Source organism: Thunnus thynnus, chromosome 2, assembly GCF_963924715.1.
Source record: "Thunnus thynnus chromosome 2, fThuThy2.1, whole genome shotgun sequence".
In the NCBI taxonomy this organism is placed as follows: domain Eukaryota; kingdom Metazoa; phylum Chordata; class Actinopteri; order Scombriformes; family Scombridae; genus Thunnus; species Thunnus thynnus.
Window position 1 is genome coordinate 15,174,619 of NC_089518.1, and position 19,225 is coordinate 15,193,843.

The following is a 19,225-nucleotide window of genomic DNA, read 5'->3' on the forward strand; positions in this document are numbered from 1 at the left end:
CGAGAAGCCGCGAAGTTTCCGGTGTTGCGTGTGTGTATGTTCCTGGAAACATGGCGGCCAGCTTCCGCGGCCGTCCTATCCGGAGTGTTCGGATGCGAGGTAAGCATGAACAAACTCGGCTCAGTGCTCTCTGTGTTAACGGGATATTGTGAAAGTACATTTTGTGAGGCATGTGATGACCCCGGCGTGTCCGCGGTGTGTGTTTTTGAACAGGTCGGAATGACAGCGGGGAGGAGAACGTACCGCTGGATCTGAGCAGAGGTGAGAGAGAGAGAGAGGCTTCATCTCATCTCAAAATGGATGAGCAGCCATCAACACTAGCCCTGTGAAGCGAAAACACAGTTACTCAGTGTCCTGTCGTTGTTATTGCCATTTCTCCAGGTTCTCCTTTTTGTGTTTTGTCCTATAACACTGCGAGCGACATCATAATAAGTGGCGGCGACGAGCTAACGTTAACTTAGCTGCCACCAGCTAACCAGCAGCCATGACGACGCTGTGTTGTTGTGGTTAGTGAGTGTGCAACATAGCCTGTTATTTAGCCAGCCAGCCAGACATATGTGCTACAGTCATGTGTTGGTCATCGCTGGCTGTGAGGGACATCTGAGTAGCATTTTAACAGCACACAGAGTGCGCAGGGTGTGTTTTTTTCTTTTCTTCTAGTGGCATGCTGATGCACAGCTGCACAGGCTGTTCACATTTTTTACTCATCCAGCAGCAACACTGCAGAACAGTTTGTTTACATGACTGTCCCAGTCTTTAGCACCAAACATCTTGGCTGGTTTTATTGTAACCGTCTAAATAAATAAATCAGAGCTGTTTTTCAGCCGAAATGCTGAAACGAATGCAGCTTTATAAAACCATCTGTACCTTGGTGTCGATTACATGATTGTTAACCCCCCAAAATAAGCCTTTATCTGTCAGCTGTTTCTTCATGGATGTGGATAAAAAAACAATCCATCCATTATAGATGATCTTTTTTTTTAACAATTGTTTGTAAATCCTGTCCTTACAAGATTGCAGATTGCTGTAGAAATTGTGTTTCAGTCAGCATTTTTGATGAAAATTTATATTCTTAATTTTACACCCTATTAGTCTTTTACAATTCGACAGTTGAGCTCATAGGACTTAGTTTTACAATCCTGTATTATAATTGGCAATCATTCCTTGAGTAGGAGTTAGGGGGTCGTCAGGTGGGCACCCTCCTTCCTTAGTGTTTCGTTGATAGGCCCTCGCAGCAACAGAACTTCAAGAGGATCAGTCGAGTCCGGTTTCTGTCAATGATTCAATCCTGTTTATGTGGACTGTAAGTCATAACCAGCAGCAATAGAACTTCAGGAGGATCAGTCGAGTCCAGGTTTCTTTTGTCAGTGATTCAGTCCTGTTTATGTGGACTGTAAGTCATAACAAGCAACAACAGAACTTCAGGAGGATCAGTCATGTCCAGGTTTCCTTTGTCAATGATTCAGTCCTGTTTATGCAGACTGTAATTATGATAGATTGTCACCGGTAGGTCATGTTAGGGGAAAATATTGTATGCAACTCTTTAAGCTGATACTTTATTAGTTTCTGCAGCATTTACCTTTCAGCTGAAATACAGAGTCTGGAGCAGCTTAACACGTTCAGGCACTGATTCTTGCTAAAAGAACACTCCTCTCTAAGAATAGTTTATCTTGTGTCAAGAACATTTAGCATTACAGTAAGCACTGAATAGTTGAAAGGAACTGAAAACAAAAAACACTTCCCTGCTCTAGTCTGGCTTTTGCTGCTTAGACCTTGTTTTTAGTGCACACACTAAATTAGCTTTACCAGCTAAACAGACTTCCTTCCTGCAACATATCAATTACGGTTCACAGACTGATATTATGGCAATATTGCTTAATGCTTGTCTTAGTTACATTGTATTTCCTTTTCTTTCTCCTGCAGAACCGTCAGAAAACTTCCGTGAAATCCTTCAAAATGTGGCCAAACCGCATGGAGTCAGTAACATGCGAAAACTGGGTCACCTGAACAACTTCACAAAGGTAACGCTGTCAGTTTATGATGCTTTTCATTAGTTATTTGAGACAGTGTTTACAACACTGAAAAATAGTGATACTGCCAAAATTGCTGGTAGTTATCTCCTAAAAACCAACCAGAGAGCCCAGTTTCATCTGCTTTCAGTTTCATCTACGGACATGCGGCGTTTCATGGAGACTGTTTAGGTGTCTGTAAAAATTGACTGGCTGTGTTCCCCTTCCTCTGTAGTGTCACCACTGACCTCTCCTTGATCCTCTCCTCGTGGGTGTTGCTGCCAGCAGGCCTAGCTGTGCCTGTCATTGTGATGCTGACAGTGAATGTAACAGGAGCTCTAGGGATGGGAAAGCACTCCTAAAGTGCATCAAGAGCAGCACTTTGACTTTGAAACCTGAGATTTCTAATGTTTGAAACGTACGCTGTTTTGTTTATGGGTGATACATTTACTAACAGGGCAAGTATTATGATCAGTCTTGTATTGGTTTGAATCGTAATGTCAGTGGTACAAATGAAGAATTGTTATTGAGAGCAACTGAAATGTGTGTTCAGCTCAAATGAAACACAACATAAGTGATCATAGATTGCAGAAGGTGACAGAACTGCTTTAAACTGCTGAGACCAAGCTGAGTATTCAAGCTGTGTCTTAGGGCTGGCAGATATGGACAAAATCAAATATCACGATATTTTAACCAAATACCTTTTATCAATATTGTAAGGATGACAATTGGTGCTGTCACAAATTAATTATACAATGAGATTTTTGATAAATAATCATTAGTAATGTAGATATAATGACTAAGTGGATAAAGGCAAATAATAGAACAGCGTAAAATTACATCACTTCATTGTAATGCAGCCTTTAAAACCAGGAGAAGACAACACTTATGACATATCATGATATTACGATATCCAAAATCTAAGACAATATCTAGTCTCATATCACAATATTGATATAATATCAAGTTGTTGCCCAACCATACTGTGTTTGTTCCACTTCTTGCCAGACAACAGTTGTGGTGCACAGATTTATTGTTTGCAAATAAGCAAAGGAGGAAGAAGAAGAGATTTACTTGTGTTGCTATTGTTTTATTGTGAATGGAGAAGTTTTTGAAGAGGATAGTGTGCATGGAAGTTGTTGTTGGAACTTGTAAAGAGTGTTTTTAGATTTATTTTTTTTTTTGGTGTGGACTTTCTTTGTGTCAGCATTGTGATGGACTTCTACCTAACACATACAGGGACACACTCAAACCTTTCTGTTATTCTGAACAGGAATAACAGGATGTAGAAAATTAGCAAATAATTTGCAAAACTGAAAGTCAAGTATAAGGGGAAGATCACAGTTTCTTGTACTTTGAGCACATTATTTTTGCTCACCATCATATCTCATTGAGAAATTCTGAAAGCATTTATGCAAATGGCCATTTCACCTCATCCTGGGCACTGATCCCTGTCAGATATTTTCTCATTTCTGCTGAGGGACCCGCCGCCTTAAACCATATTTGACTGCTGCTTGCAGACACATTTTGACTGATCACCAGCCGTAGTCGTGCAGCCAGTGAGTATTGGCCCTCAGAAAACTAGGCAGCTGGTGCTGTAGCAGGCTGAAGCCTGAGTGTGAGTCTGAATTGTGCGTCTGTCATTCGTGCACCTAACTCTCTTGTTTACAACAAGACAGCAGGGTAATATCCATGACGTGTCTGAGTGTGTACGTCTGTTGCCTCTGATTCCTTATAAGGGTTCCAGGACAGGGAGGGTGACCTAATCCCCCTGGAGAGTGTCACATGCCCCTCTCCTCGTCTCCTCTCCCCTCCTCCTGCCTGCTTTGGCTTTGACATCACAGCTGGTTCAAAACAACCCCCTACTCACCCTACTTCTGCTCCCCCATAACATCCCGTTTCAGCTTTCCTCCTGCTCTGCTCTGTGGTTTATGATGGAGGAGAGGGGAGGTATGCATCTAGCACCAAGGAAAAAAATCACAGAAATCTACCTGTCTAATTCACTTATCGAGTTCCCTGATGGTGCTGCATCATGATAAGGTAGACTGAGCTGCTGTGATGGAGTAGCACTGACTTGTTGGTAGTGCTCGGGCACCTATAAGAAAGGTGCCAGCTCCAAAATGGCAGCATCTTTTTTCCCAAGGAGCTCATTGCTTTCTGCACATGATGAATTTTAGTCTGTGTTATTGCTGGCTTTGGCCTCCCAGCTGACACAGACAAAGACTTATTGTTTTTATAATGAACTGCCTTTGTGTACATAAAATTTGAAACTTGTATACACCAGCTGTGTGTGGGCCCTCTGTTAATGATGGAGGACCTGTTGTGAGGGGACTGCTAAAAGTGGCTATTCATGCTGAAAACAGGGTTGATTTCCAGGCCTGGCTGGGGATGATGCAGAAAACAGGAACATATAGTTTTGCTATGAGTGGAAGAATATTACAGAACTAGAAAACAATTGCTTTCTTTCTGTTACGGCATGATGCATTTCCAACGCACACATTCACACACTCAAGAAACGGTAGAGGTGACATAACCTGACACCCACGGCTGGACCTGTGAATGTGTTAACTCAACACTTTCATAATTATAACCTCTGTCCGCCACCAGTGAAAGCAAAACATTATCCATTCACGATTCACCTCCTCCAAATAAGTCAGCATGTAACAGACAAGTGGAAAAAAACAACATGCATGGCTCCTGCAGCACCCTGTAGGAAAGTGTTTTGCTGTCGGTTAGTTTGGATAGTCAGTTTGGTTCTCATTAGGCTTGTGCCAAACACAGTGAGCTTCCAAACCCCCTTATAAACACTTTGAGGTGCCCTGATGCTACCATAATGCCTTAATCAGCCATATGTTTATTCTTGATCAGAGCTGTTTTAATCACAATCAGTGTATGAAATCATGTATTTCTTTTTCTGTGTGTTATAGCTGTTATGCAGCATTGGCCACCATGAAGACAACTTTGGGTTTACATACGAAGAAATCATCATATGGTAAGTGTTGTTTGCAAGCAGTAGTTTAGTGATAGTACACCATGTACTTTTCATCAAAATGAGCTTTATGTCACAATCATTACCTTGCTGTTTATGCAGCAAGTGATATTGTTAAATACCCTATAGGTTATCAGTGTTTGTCAGTATTTTGCATTTTGAACACAAATTTGATGAGTTTTTAATTGAAGAGCAGCTGGAATTTATTATAAATGGTTGTGCTTAAGAAGCAATTCAGGAAATAATAATAACCTGTAAAGTTGTTAAGTGAGTTAAATGAGCTTAATTGTATGTAATGTCGTCTATTTTTGCGTTTTCGACTCACTGAAGTGTGTGATTTTTACTCCCCAGTCTGCGACTAGCTCTACTCAATGAGGCTAAGGAAGTGCGTGCTGCAGGGTTGCGGGCACTCCGCTACCTCATTAGAGACACCATCGTGCTGCAGAAGGTCCTCAGACTACAGGTGGACTATTTGATAGCCAGGTGAGAGTCCCGCTTTGTCCATGGAAAGGTGTTGTCTGGCTGATTTTTTTTTTTAAATGTTGAGTCAAAGCATATGTGCCAGTTTCTTTGAAATACTTTGCTTCAATAACACTTGTTTCCTCCTGCTGACACATTTATTTTTCTCCTACTAGCTGTTAGCTTGCTAGCTTGCTGTGGTAAAAGTAAAAGACATAATTAATTATGCCTGTGTGTTTGTTCAGATGCATCGACATCCAGCAGAGCAATGAGGGGGAGAGGACTCAGGCTCTGAGACTAGTTCGAAAGGTAAGATTATACATATTTTTTGTTCTCGTTCCTCCTCAGCGGTTCTTTCGCTAATTGATTTATAGAGTCGCTATCATGTCACTGGAGGAATTTGCCTTCATGCCCTCACTGCTCAGGCTTGTGCCAGCATAGTGCCACCATAAAGATCATTGGGTTAGCAGCAGTGTCAGTGTGTGGACGGTTCGCACGAGTCTGCAGGCGAGGATATTTATAGCTCTTTCTGTAGTTTACTGTAAACCTTCTTCACACATGCACGCACACACACACATACACACGCACACACACACATAGAGAGGCAGGCTCTGGTTTCAGAAAAGGACCACTGACCATACAAGCAGTAATACAAACCTTGTGTTCATGACATATAGACTGATCACAAAATTACATTTGTGTTAGCACTTATTAAATTGTAAGAAATGTGTTAGCTGTGACCATCACACCACATTTTCCCTTGTTCATCAGACACCGTCTGTCTCTGAACATTCTCAGGAAAAAAAATGCATAAAAAACATTCAGGTTATTTATTTTTTTGCCTCTGTTTGTCCAGACTTGTTTGATGACTCATGTTTTTTTTTTCCTCCTCCTCCTCCTCCTCCTCCCTCTGCAGATCATCACTGTCAATGCGATGCTTTTCCCCACCTCTATTGCAAACTCTCTAATCGCCGTGGGAACTGATGGACTACAAGAGAGAGACCGCATGGTCCGCGCAGCCATCGCCATCGTCTGTGAGCTAGGTGAGTAGTGTTGAGATGGAGGTACACAACACAGATGTATAAGAAACTATAATTCTGCCCCCTCTTTGAGCGCACCTTCAGGTTGAGTTGCAATCTTCGCGGACAGAAATACCTCGCAAAATACTTATTTTGCTTTGAATAAATATGAAAAGCGTCTAATATTTTTTCGTTGTTGACTTTAGCCCTGAAGAACCCAGAGGTGGTAGCCAAACGGGGAGGCCTCAGCACCATCCTCAAGAGTGTGATTGACTGTCAGCTGAGCCGCATCAACGAAGCTCTGATCACCACCATCCTCCATCTACTCAACCACCCACGTACACGTCAGTACGTGCGCGTTGACGTCGAGCTAGAGGTACACATACACACACACACACACACACACATATGAATTCAGAGGAAGTGGCTGTTTATAAATGAGCCTGGGAGTCATTCCAGTCAGGATTAGCAGCTGTAGGTTGCCCGTCTCTTTCCCATGGAGCTTAGAGTAATCAGTTACAACATTTCTCTAAAGCCTCATTGTCTGTAAACAGACACCTGGGACAGAAGCATCTCATCACTACCGACATAATAGCCACATAGATGTCATATGAGACAGGTTAATTATTTCTGCAAGAGGTTTTATGGGAATATTTAAGAATCCTTTCACTTAATTTTTTTTAAAGAACAAATAAAAAGTTGGTAGAATGTATTTAATTATTTATTCCTATTTTATACTTGCATTACATTTTGTGTGTGTGTGTGTGTTCTGTCCCAACAGCAAATCCTCGCGCCTTTCACAGATTTTCACTACCGTCACAACGCAGATATGGCTGAAGGGCAACTCAAGTGAGTGTGTGTGTGTGTGTTTGTGGGATATGAAGAGTGTTAGTGTTACAGTAGAAACAAAAAGATAGTGTTCTGACATTTCCGTCTGTTTACTGTTTTCTGTGTTCCTATATTGGTAACATCATGCGTTGAGGGTTTGTATAGTGTTTTTGTGATGTGACCCTTATTATCAGGGCTACTTGACTCCACAGTGACTCGCCTGAGGGATGTGGAGCGGGCTAAAGTCATGATAATCCGTTAAGTCACTCTGAAAAGACTGGCTTTGAAATAAAAGATCTATTATTTATTCTCCTTGACTTTCATGTTTTGCTCTGCTTACATTGGTAGCGTAGTTTTGTTTCTTTCATGAAAAGCTTTATAATGCTGTGTGAAAAATGCCGTACTGAGATCATAATGATATTGTGTGTATGGAACACGGTGTCCTGATTTTAAATGTTTGTGTTTTCATGGTCACAGGGAGGACAGAGAGGCACGTTTCTTGTCTAGTAGAATGGCCATAGTGGCAGCTTTCCGCTCCTGGTCTGGTAAGTGCTCAGATATAATAATAATCATAATAAACATAGTTATTTAAGTGAGAAATATAAATGAATTTCTTTTAAATTCATTGTGTTTTACAGCTGAATGTTTGTCTTTTTTTTTAATTTAGGGATTATCAACCTATGCAAGGCTGGAAATTCTGGAATCCAATCTTTAATTGGCTTACTTTGCATACCAAATATGGAAGTTAGGGTGAGTATCGAAACAGCTGCACACCAAATATGCAAAAATGTCCTGGAAAATTAGGATATTTGTGGATTTAAAAGCAATGCATAACTTTTGTTTGCCACTAAAGCAACCAAGACTTCACTGATACATCTCTTGACTGCCAAGTATCGTTCCCACTGGTGTTTATTTTACAGCTTTAGTCTAACCGCTAATTTCTATGGTCACCAGTCTGATCTCATTCACAACACATAGCACACACATGGTAATGACATGAGCCACCTGTTATGGGAAAGATTCTGGTCGTGCAGAGTGTGATATTGTGTATTCAGAGGCAGTCATGGTACAGACAGATCAAATAAGCTCAACAGATCAAGTACTCATAGATGTTATCACTCAGTTTCCTGTGGATTCATAGAGAAACTGGAGCTCCCTCAAGCCTTTGGCGCATTATGTTACACAGTGGTAACATTATGATTGTGGAAGTGCTCTTCGGAGTGCTGGTAAATGTACTCAGTGCAATATCAAAAATGTATGTGTCTCATAGCTTTAATGTAATTTGCCCTGCAGAAAGGCTTGTTGGAGGTGTTATACGAGATATTCAGGCTCCCAGTCCCCATTGTAACTCAAGACTTCACAGAAGCTCTTCTAAGTGTTGGTAAGTAAAACATTTTTTCTTTCTTCAGAATTTATTTTTATACTTCATCCCACTGTATCTTTGTACCCAGCAGTCTGGCTGTTTTTATACACAGCCCCATCGAGTGAGAGGTTAATAAGGCTGCTTGGCTTTACAAAAAGCATACTCCAAATGCTTTGGTCCTCTTATAACGTAGAATAAGTCCATATCATGCACATATTGTATATTATCTCATATTGTATTGTATATAAGATATTCTTTTCTCTGGTCTACCTCAGACGCCGCCAGGTTCCAGGACACCTGGAGACTGTCTGATGGGTTTATTGCTGCTGAGGCCAAAGTCATCCTACCCCATCGGGCTCGCTCCAGGTGAGAGATGAAATGAGAGCAGAGAAATAGAATAGGTTGAACTTTTTGTAAAGAGTAATCTGCTATCTGTAGGCTCAGTCTTTACATGAACCGTGAAATTTGAAATGGATTAAATTTCCTCTGTTTGGTTCAACAGGCCAGATCTGATGGACAACTACCTTGCGTTTGTCCTGTCTGCCTTCATCACCAGTGGGCTGTTAGAGGTGAGCCGATGCAACGGAATCACGCGCATTTATATTGGGGCCTAATCTTTCTTTCATTCTTTTTTTTCATTCATTCATTTGCACATACATGCAGATTGTTTTATGTTATCAAGCTAGTATGGCAAAATGAAATAATAATAATGATAATACATTATCATTTAGGACTAAACTCCTCTGACTATTTTACATTTCCATTTCATACCACACATTTTCATCGCATTTGTGCACAGCAGTTTTACGAGTTTTGAATGCTTCGATTAAGCCATGTCCTCCTCTCTCTTCTTCTGTTTGTCACTGTAGGGTCTCGTTGAAGTGGTGACTAGCAGTGATGATCAGCTCGCTGTCAGAGCCACCATCCTCTTAGGAGAACTTCTACACATGGTAATATATAAAAATAGGGGCTGTATCTGTGACCCATGGCATATTTTGGAAAGCTAGGGATAAATATTGTTTTGCCCACTGACACCCAGCACACTAAATAAATCACCAGTTTGTCACTAAACAAAGAAATTATGTATATTTGTATAAGCTGCCATGACGGCGCTGTTATAATACTAAATGTATTAATCTTTGCTTTTCCCTCCGCCCGCCTCTCTTGTTTAGGCAAACACCATCCTTCCTCATTCCCACAGTCACCACCTGCACTGCCTTCCCACCCTCATCAACATGGCAGCCTCCTTTGACATCGCACAAGAGAAACGACTGTGAGTACGCTCACACATGCATTTCTGTGTTTTTTTTCTCACACACACAAAAAATATTTCAGTACAAACACATTTATTTAGCAGAACTATATATTCTTGCACGGTGCATTACATTTTTTGCTCCCTTCATAAAGGCACTTTGATAAGTAGTGCTCTTGTAAGAGTGAACACAGTGCACTTCTAGAAGTGAATCATTAAAGTAACATTATAAATATATCTTAAACTTTGTATGTTTCAGTCGGGCAAGTGCAGCTGTCAACAATCTGAAGCGGTTCCATGAGAAGAAGAAGAGAGGAACAAAACCACACAGTCTTTATCTGGACCACATCATCCGCAAGTCTGTGTCTTCACATAACCGCAGAGAGTCACACTCTCGTTCCCACAGGGACATCTATGTCATTAAGGTAAGAATATACATGCTCTTATATATTCTACATTTTTAGTTACCTTCTGTACCTTGGCAACATCTAAAGATAGTTAAAATGAAGACTCAATCATTTTGGAAAATCCTCACAAATGATAAAACATGCCATTCTTCAACTCCAAAGTTGTCTTTATATTGTTAGCTTGCGAGCTAGACACCAATTTATCCAAGAGTGACCTGGGTCTAGTTCAGAGTTTGGAAAATGTGCGAAGCCAGCTGTGCGCCAGCTGTTGTTGATTAGCAAATGGCTCCAATGCGTGTACTTCTTCTTCTTAAACCACAATGTCTCATTTTGTTAAGTACACAAGAAACAATGTGTGAACAAGAAAGCTTTGAAGTTATTAGACAGCACCTTGGACAAAGCTTGTCAAGCTGTTTCCTTTTACTTTCAGTGTTTGTGCTAAAAACCACTGAGAAGCTGTAGTTTACTGCAGTTTTAGGACAGATGTGCTGTTTGGCACAATGTAAAGCAGCTGAGTTCAAACTCAGGAAGCTGCATTCACCCTAAATCACAGCCTTGAGTGGCTAATTGCCTTAATATATGGATGATAACATTAATGCTGATATCTGCTTTCTGCTAAGCAATAATATATATTCTTGATCATTTGCCTTATAAAATTGTTGCAAAGGCTCAAAAATCAACAGCCTTGTATTCCTATTTTCTTACATCGTCAAATCAGTATTTTCTGTTTTCTGTGTTTCTGCGTTCAGGACACAGAAGAAGCACTGATGATGAATCTAAGAGAAAGTCACATTCTCAACCACAAGCAGAACCTGGAGTGGAACTGGTTGCTCATTGCCACCATCCTTAAGGTCAGACTGTTCTCATGTAGCACCACAGACTCTGTAAAATGCACACAGATGTGCCATTTGCCATTTTTTGTTTCTGTCTCATGTTTAAATGTTGTTTTTCTCTCCCAGTGGCCAAATGTAAACCTCAGGAACAACAAAGATGAACAGATGCACAAGTATGACCCAGTCGCATCATCAAAACCAATAACAAACATATGAAGTAGTTTCAAGTACTTTTCTGACAATTATTGAATACTTCTTTTTTTTTTTTTGCAGGTTTGTGAGGAGACTGCTGTACTTTTATAAACCCAGCAGTAAATTGTACGCAGGGCTGGCATTGGATCACCCAAAGGCCAGACAACTCACTGTGGTTGGCTGTCAGTTTGTCGAGTTCCTCATGGACTCGGACGAGGTTAGAAGAACCTCAGATTCCTATTTTTAAGGTCCTTGTATTTTTTTGTACTTTTCTAACCTGCCTGTCCTGTTGGTCCTTTCTCTCTCCAGGACGGCCAGGGTTACCTAGAGGACCTGGTGAGGGACATGGTGTCGTGGCTATCCTCATCCTCAGGGCTGAAGCCCGAGCGCTGTCTGCAGAGTAACGGCCTGCTCACCACACTCAGCCAACACTACTTCCTCTTCCTGGGGACACTCTCTGCGCACCCACAGGGAGTCAAACTGCTGGAGAAATGTGGCCTGTTTCAGTGGTGAGTGTACAGAAACAGCCTCACAGCTTTTCTCAGCTTTCCCAGACGCATGGAGTCTAAGACTGTTGATGGCAAGACACACTTTATCAAGCTCCCAGTAAAAACTCAATCTACCGTCTGTACTTGTTTTTTGTTTTTGCAGCCTGCTGAATCTGTGCTCGGTGAAGAACCAGGATGCTGTGCTGAAACTTGCTGTATCCACACTGGACTACAGCAGAGACGGTCTGGCCAGAGTGATCCTCTCCAAGATCCTCACTGCTGCTACTGATGTAGGGAAGCCACACAAACAAAAACACCTATAAAGTTGTGATGGGGAAGCTGCTTTTAAAGTACAAGTTATCACTTGTTTAGGATTGTTTAAAACACTTCATGTCACACTGCAGAGCCTTTGGTGTTTCCATAAGGACTGGCATAATCATGTCCCCTCTTTCTCCCACAATGCCTCTGAGCAGATCTGCAGACTGTATGCAACCAAGCACCTGCGTGTGCTGCTGCGAGCGGGTGTGGAGTTCTTCAGTAGCTGGGGCATGGAGCTGCTGGTCACACAGCTTCACGACCACAGCAAGGCTGTATCCATGGAGGCCCTGGACATACTGGACGAGGCCTGCGAGGACAAGGTGACTGCTTGAAAATGCATGCATCACACAGGGCTTGACACGGAATGAATACTCAAATGTATTTGTCTAAAAATATTGATAATATTTGTCTTTCAAGTTAGCATATTAAAAGTACACTGGAATGTGGGGAAAAAAAACACTTTTTTAGCTTAATGGATAATAAAAGAAAGAGGAAAAATGATGGATAGACTTACAGTGTTGAAAGATTCATATAGGGAGTTTTTTTTCATCTTTTGAGGGTGGTATTGTGTGTCAAGTTCTTCTACTGTCTTACTCAATATGTTGTGCTGTTTGACAGGCCAACCTCCACGCTCTAATCCAGCTGAAACCAGCTCTGTCCCACCTGGGAGACAAAGGCCTCCTGCTGCTCCTTAGGTGGGTGTTTACCACAACAGCACTATTTACCAGACATCATACATAATATGTTTTGTCACTTTATGTAATGCCAAACTGTCCGGATGTTTTTACATGCCTTTTCAAATACACTATATCCTGTCTCTACTGTTCAGGTTCCTGTCCATTCCTAAAGGTTTCTCCTACCTCAATGAGAGGGGCTACGTCAGCAAACAGCTGGATAAATGGCAGAAGGTAGAGCATATTTTCATTTTATTTATGTGGCTACTATTTTATTATAATAGAGGTTTTAGTTTAACTAAACCTAAATGTCTTTTGGATTGCAGGAATACAACCTGAAGTATGTGGACCTGATAGAGGAGCAGCTCAATGAAGCACTAACAACCTACCGCAAACCTGTTGACGGAGACAACTACGTCAGACGCAGCAACCAAAGGTGAGAAGCTGCACTCGAAGATATGAATTGTTTTTAGTCACCTGCTGAGCCCTGGTTGTTTGTAATTTCTCTGATTTTTGTCTCCAGGTTACAAAGACCAAATGTCTATCTCCCTGTGCACTTGTATGGTCAGCTGGTTCATGATAAGACAGGCTGCCATCTATTGGAGGCTCAGGTAACTACTTCAGCTCACTTTACTAGCACACCGTTTCTTCCGTTTAATGTTCTACTTTCGGTCGCTCTGGGGAGCAGGGGGTTGTGCAGATTTGGAAGCCTTTCCTCCTAACGCCTGTCTTTTTCTGTCTGTCTCCAGAGTGTTGTTCCTGACCTCAGCTACACGGTTCGCTCCCCGATGCTGGACACCTGGGAGGGCATTAAACAGCTGAAGGCTGCTCTCTGGGCATTGGTCAGTAACACTTGAAATCAGTTCATGTCTGCGTTTCTGCGGCTCCCCTGTCATTAAAATAATAATGGTAATAAAGAAGTGGCTCTGATGGTATTTGTTGTTTTCCCTGCAGGGCAACATTGGCTCTTCAAACTGGGGTCTGAATCTCCTGCAGGAGGAGAATGTCATTCCTGACATCCTTGCATTGGCGCAGCACTGTGAGGTGCTGTCAGTACGAGGGTAAGTCATTTTTTTTACACAAATAGACACATACAACTGTAAAGCTCTTTTTTTTTATCAGTTTGTAAAATACTCAGATTTTATTTTTAAAAGAAGTAGTACTGTTCACTCAGATTTCATGTCCCAAGCATCCAAAAGTTGTGTTTTCTTCTGCAAGAAGACAATGTTCACTACAGTTCACAGTAAACAGGATCCTCTGGTGGTGAGGACAGCTCATTGTTCTATTAATAGAAAGTAAAGAGAAAAACTGGGCAAAATTAGGTTCTTATTATGCTGCATATCAGTCAGATGTCAAGTAATTAAAAACATTTCAGCAGGATTCTTGTAACATTTCATTTTTAAAATACAATTTTCTGTTTTCCAATATTTGCCCTATAAATAATAATAATAAAAATAAAGTCTAATGTTGATTATTGAAAAACTGACAAGATTTGTTCCTGTAATTTGGCACCAATTTTACAATCCCAACTGTTATTTTAAGTGCCCTGAAACATCTCTCCAACACAACAGATCAAGCAAATATTTCTCCTAGTGTATAATGTGTCAACAGAACACTGTTGTATGTTTACTAACCATCCTTTCATATCCACAGGACATGTGTTTATGTGCTGGGTGTGATCTCCAAGACCAGACAGGGTTGCGAGGTGCTGAAGCAGTACGGCTGGGATGCTGTCAGACACAGTCGCAGGACGCTGTGGCCTGTCACTCCAGATGAGGTCGACACACAGCTGACCTCCGAACTCTCCTCAGTACCGAGCACACTCAGTCTGAACTCTGAATCCACCAGCTCCCGCCACAACAGCGAGAGCGAGTCTCAACCAAGTATGTAGGACTTTGTTTTGGGGTTTTTTGCTTCCATTAGTAGGTCAAAAAACGCTGCATCATCTGTATCTAGTTATGTTTATAATGTTTTTATCTATCCTGGAAACTATGGTGGATATTTCTAATTTTAAGTTGCTTTTGTGTTTCTAATTTATTCCTTGTGCTCACAGACATGTACATCCTGGACGATGACAAGTATGAGGTTCTGGACCAGTCAGACGAGCCCTCTTTCTGTCTACACTCCAAACCAGTTAAGGACCGCAGCCCCTTCACAATCCTGGCCTCCACGCGCTTTGTTCGCACACGCTTCCTCAACTCCCTGTCCCTCCCAAGCAAGAAGCTGCGCTCCACCAGCGACCCCAAGACCCCATCAGGCTCTCGCACCCCTACTGAACTCAAGACGGGGAGTATGAGACGGAACAGGACAGTGACTGAACCCTCCGTCTACAGCCCAAACCAGGGGGACGTCTTCACCCCTGTGTTCAATGGCAGAGGAATGCCGAAGAGTCCCACAGTGAGCCTGGAGACGTCATTTGTTGGGACCAGAGGGGGCTCTGAGGAGCAGCTTGTGGATGGCAGGCTGGCCAGGGGAGGAGGCTCAGGCCTTGGACTCAGCGGTCTGGGAGGACATGTGGAGCATCCCAGCCGGGAGAGGGAGCAGAGCAGCCGAGAGCGCCTAGCAGGAGGAGACGGTGGCTCCTCGTCTAGTGGAGGCAACGTGGGAGGGGGTGGAGGAGGCGGTGGAGGTACTCAGTTCAAAAGCCGCAGTCAGAGCTTTAACACGGACACCACAACCAGCGGCATCAGCTCCATGAGCTCCAGCCCGTCCAGGGAGACCGTTGGAAACCCCGAGCAGCCTGAACCTGAACCAGACTCTTCCGACTGTGTGAGCCTTAACACAGTCGTGTCAGCCAAGACTGTCAAAACGCTCTCCTCCCTCACCCCCCAGTCTCAGACCAACCACATGTCCACGTCTAAGTCCTCCACTGTCTCTCTGGTACCGCCCGGCTCCTCGCACACCCTCCCCCGCCGAGCTCAGTCTCTTAAGTCCCCGTCAGTAACCACCATCAAGAGCCTGGCTGACTGTAGCTTCATGTACACCAGCCCAAGAGATGCGCTGGGTTATGCTACACTGAAGAGACTGCAGCAACAGAGGATACACCCGTCTCTGTCTCACAGCGAAGCGCTGGCTTCACCTGCTAAAGATGTGCTGTTCACCGACACCATCACCATGAAGACCGGCAGCTTGGACTCCAGGCTAACACCTCGCAGGTAAGGCCATGCTACATGGACAATATGGAAGAAAGCATACACTGTTGTAACTTTTAAAGTTTTTTTTTTTTCTTTTGTCTTCATGAATATTCATGTTACTGTTTTGAATAATGTGTCAAATGTCATCATCTCCATTGTTTGTTATGGAAAGAAATGTGAGACTTCAGCAGATATGTGTGAGGGAAAGGTTTTGGTTTCTGTCTATCAGCAATCACAGGTGTGTTTGTATTTTGCACACGCTCTGCTGTGTCTGTCAGGATGTCAGATAAGAGGGAAACCTTTCCAGAACCCGGCATCTTAAGTCCATACCGCAGGCTGTCCAGAACGCTTGTTCCGCGGTGGGTGGACCTAGCCTGAGTCCTCATTAGTAGAGATGTAGCTTCTAGCACAGATGTGCTCCAGACAAATGTGTCCCCACTGCTTTTACTTTAGTAGCAACTATAGCTGTACACCCACAGTGGTTTGTTGCCATTGCTTTGACTCCTGTAGCTCTTGAGTGTGAGTAAACCCCCTGTAGTTTGGTCAGTTGTTGGTTGTTCCCTCCTCTTAGAGCTGTAACCCTTCATAAAGTTAGAAACAACACACAGGTAGAGTAAGGCACCACTATATGGATGTGACTTTACTGTTTGCTTCACTCTATGTTAACCAACACAAGTAGCTTAATAACCTCTTAACTTCCTTCACAATCACTGTATATATACTTGTTCAGAGAGTGTCTTGCATTGAGGGTCTTTCACTCAAAATTCTCCTGAAATGATGAGTGAAAAATTAGACTGATGTATATCTTTACAGTCCAATTTTTAAAAAATACAGTGCTTGAAATTTTAGATCATACTGCGCTGCTCTAAGCCCTTCATCCCAGGAGGAAAATGACTTTTTTACCCTTCATATGAATCTTTCCTGCTTATATTTAAACTTGTATGAGGTATTTTTCTCCACGTGAAGCTATTGACCACAGGTTTTTGTTGCTTCAGTCTTTTTAAAGCTAACTGACATCGCATTAAGGTAGTGGTATCATACTTTCGGGGGACACATGTCCTCTGCTGTGAGTTTGTGACCTGTAGCTTCTGCCCTGGTAGCTTGCTACAATATGAAAGGCTTTAGAGCCTGTTATGTTCCCAACTTCCTTCTCACTCTCTGCTCACACAGTCTCCATCTCTGTGCTTTTATCCACCATTTTTTTCACTTACTCCCCACGTTCCCTTTCTGTCCCAGTCTCTCCCCCCGGGTCCTCTCACATGCCTCTCCTCTTGCCCTCCCTAGGTTTCTGAAGGCTCTGAGCTTCGCCTCTCTAGATAAAGAGGAACTACTCAGCCCCATCAACCAAAGCACTCTGCACCGCTGCTCTTCAGTGCGCTCTATGGTCTCTAGCGCCACCTTCGGGTGCAACGATGACTACGTTGGCCTAGCACTGCCAATGGACATCAATGACATGTTCCACATCAGAGACTCGGCCTACTTTCAGCAGAGGATCAGCCCACCGTCAGAAGAGAGAAAACGCTTCCTCTTTGGTGACGGAGATGGTAAAAATAACTTTATCCCTGAATAAAAGACAAAAATATGTGAGGAGATTTTGAAACAAAATTAAGTTGCTCCAAGTTTAGCAGGGAGAGATTTCGGAGCTGTAGATGGAGCGAGAAGAGCAGATTGTTTGAGATAAGAGTGTACATATTTACCGTGGTCGTTCCCTCTATAGGTGATCGTCCTGCTATCCCAATACTGAAGACACAGTTCAGTATCTCTGAGCTGATTGTGAACCGAGGTGACAGCCAGAACCACACAGTGGGTTCAGACGAGACGGGACTGCAGGAACACACTGAAGAAAACTGCCTCTACTGTGTGGGATCCAGCGTCCTCGGATACCCCACACAGCCACAGATCAACAGCACGCACCCACGGACAGGTGAAAGTACGCACACACACACACACACACACACACACACACGGTCAGTCTGTAAACTCAAACCTCGATCTAGTATGTAACTTCTCTTTTTTTCTCCCCTGCCAGACTATGTAGACTTCCCATCATGGGGAGGCCAGAGCGGCCATCGTCTGGAGGTGATGCCTCAGTCCAAGTTCTCTGGGGTGTCAGGCTGCAGCGACGCTGCCGTGTCACAAGGCTCAATCTGTAGCACGCCCACACCTGGTGACATCGTCATAGGTAAGACTGTGAATAGCCACAAACTGCAGACTTGAGTGTATTTAAGACTATTTCAGCATGTTCCCTTTGTAATTCTCTCTTGTTCCTTTAACTGCTGTGAAATGTCTTAACAACAAAATTTCAATATTACTTGAGTTCCTCAACAAACAACACTGAATAAATTTGAACTTATATTTTCATCATATTACATTTCATCTCACAGTTGCAACCAGAGGACTGAAATATATGAATAGGGAGAGATTTGTCTTCAGTGTGGTTGGTTCTCCACAGTCCAGTTTTTCTGTATTTATTTGATTTATTTAGCCTCTATTTAAACAAAAAAGCATTTTGAAATTTTTTTCAAAATCAGAATTAAACATACAACAAAATCTATGATGAATATTTGCAGTATAAACGAAGTAACTGGCAGCTTCAGTTTGATTCTCTGCTTAACAGCACACATTTCACTCACAAAGTTAACAATAACTGTCGGACAACTAACCGACTAGAACAAACCACTGTGCAGAAAAAAAAAGATAAGATAAGGAAAAAAAAAAACTTGGTCAGTGATACTGTTTCATTTTATTTTCTTTTAATTCATTGAGGTGAATATTTAATATATTTTTGATGTGTCCTTTAGGTGGCAAGGCGATATCAGAGGACGGCCCCGCCTCCCGAGTCTTGCTGAGGAAGGAGGTGCTCCGCCTCATCATCAACCTCAGCTCCTCCGTAGGAACCAAAGGCCACGAAACAGGACTACTGACGTAAAGCTCTCTCTCCTCCTCACTATACTTCCTTTTTTTGAGCTGCACGTTAAATTTCAGAACAATAGAAGTTGTGTTTTAAAGGCCTGTTAAATCTCTCCCTTCCCTTCAGGATAAAGGAAAAGTTTCCCTATGCGTTTGACGACATCTGCCTGTACTCCGAGGTTTCTCACCTCTTAGCCCACTGTATGTTTCGCCTGACCTCAAGACGCTTCATACAGGAACTCTTCCAGGATGTGCAATTCATGCCAGTAAGAGATTATTCCACTCTTTCCCTTTCTTTCCTCAAAATATCTTTATGCTTTCTATCACATGTATGATATCCTCTTTGCTCT

The 19,225-nt window shown here is 42.6% G+C and overlaps 1 protein-coding gene across 5 annotated transcripts in view; it reads left to right on the top strand.

Moving 5' to 3' along the window:
* LOC137193859 (rapamycin-insensitive companion of mTOR-like) overlaps window positions 1-19,225 on the top strand; it is a 21,009-nt gene continuing 1,784 nt past the window's right edge. The window contains exons 1-37 of one of the 5 annotated variants that reach the window (XM_067605299.1): window positions 1-99; window positions 214-261; window positions 1,924-2,021; window positions 4,937-5,001; window positions 5,350-5,481; window positions 5,703-5,766; window positions 6,374-6,500; window positions 6,683-6,852; window positions 7,258-7,325; window positions 7,782-7,849; window positions 7,972-8,054; window positions 8,598-8,685; window positions 8,943-9,033; window positions 9,170-9,236; window positions 9,537-9,617; window positions 9,840-9,940; window positions 10,179-10,344; window positions 11,076-11,177; window positions 11,286-11,332; window positions 11,433-11,568; window positions 11,661-11,860; window positions 12,003-12,129; window positions 12,313-12,477; window positions 12,776-12,852; window positions 12,987-13,065; window positions 13,158-13,267; window positions 13,355-13,442; window positions 13,581-13,673; window positions 13,786-13,892; window positions 14,485-14,714; window positions 14,885-15,986; window positions 16,244-16,324; window positions 17,202-17,509; window positions 17,683-17,889; window positions 17,995-18,147; window positions 18,767-18,890; window positions 19,003-19,141. In XM_067605299.1, the coding sequence (XP_067461400.1) occupies window positions 51-99; window positions 214-261; window positions 1,924-2,021; window positions 4,937-5,001; window positions 5,350-5,481; window positions 5,703-5,766; window positions 6,374-6,500; window positions 6,683-6,852; window positions 7,258-7,325; window positions 7,782-7,849; window positions 7,972-8,054; window positions 8,598-8,685; window positions 8,943-9,033; window positions 9,170-9,236; window positions 9,537-9,617; window positions 9,840-9,940; window positions 10,179-10,344; window positions 11,076-11,177; window positions 11,286-11,332; window positions 11,433-11,568; window positions 11,661-11,860; window positions 12,003-12,129; window positions 12,313-12,477; window positions 12,776-12,852; window positions 12,987-13,065; window positions 13,158-13,267; window positions 13,355-13,442; window positions 13,581-13,673; window positions 13,786-13,892; window positions 14,485-14,714; window positions 14,885-15,986; window positions 16,244-16,324; window positions 17,202-17,509; window positions 17,683-17,889; window positions 17,995-18,147; window positions 18,767-18,890; window positions 19,003-19,141 (5,241 nt within the window). In that variant the 5' untranslated portion in view covers window positions 1-50. Of the gene's footprint in view, window positions 100-213; window positions 262-1,923; window positions 2,022-4,936; window positions 5,002-5,349; window positions 5,482-5,702; window positions 5,767-6,373; window positions 6,501-6,682; window positions 6,853-7,257; window positions 7,326-7,781; window positions 7,850-7,971; window positions 8,055-8,597; window positions 8,686-8,942; window positions 9,034-9,169; window positions 9,237-9,536; window positions 9,618-9,839; window positions 9,941-10,178; window positions 10,345-11,075; window positions 11,178-11,285; window positions 11,333-11,432; window positions 11,569-11,660; window positions 11,861-12,002; window positions 12,130-12,312; window positions 12,478-12,775; window positions 12,853-12,986; window positions 13,066-13,157; window positions 13,268-13,354; window positions 13,443-13,580; window positions 13,674-13,785; window positions 13,893-14,484; window positions 14,715-14,884; window positions 15,987-16,243; window positions 16,325-17,201; window positions 17,510-17,682; window positions 17,896-17,994; window positions 18,148-18,766; window positions 18,891-19,002; window positions 19,142-19,225 lie in introns of all 5 variants that reach the window. The other 4 variants (XM_067605274.1, XM_067605283.1, XM_067605291.1 and 1 more) reach the window with 4 other exon arrangements.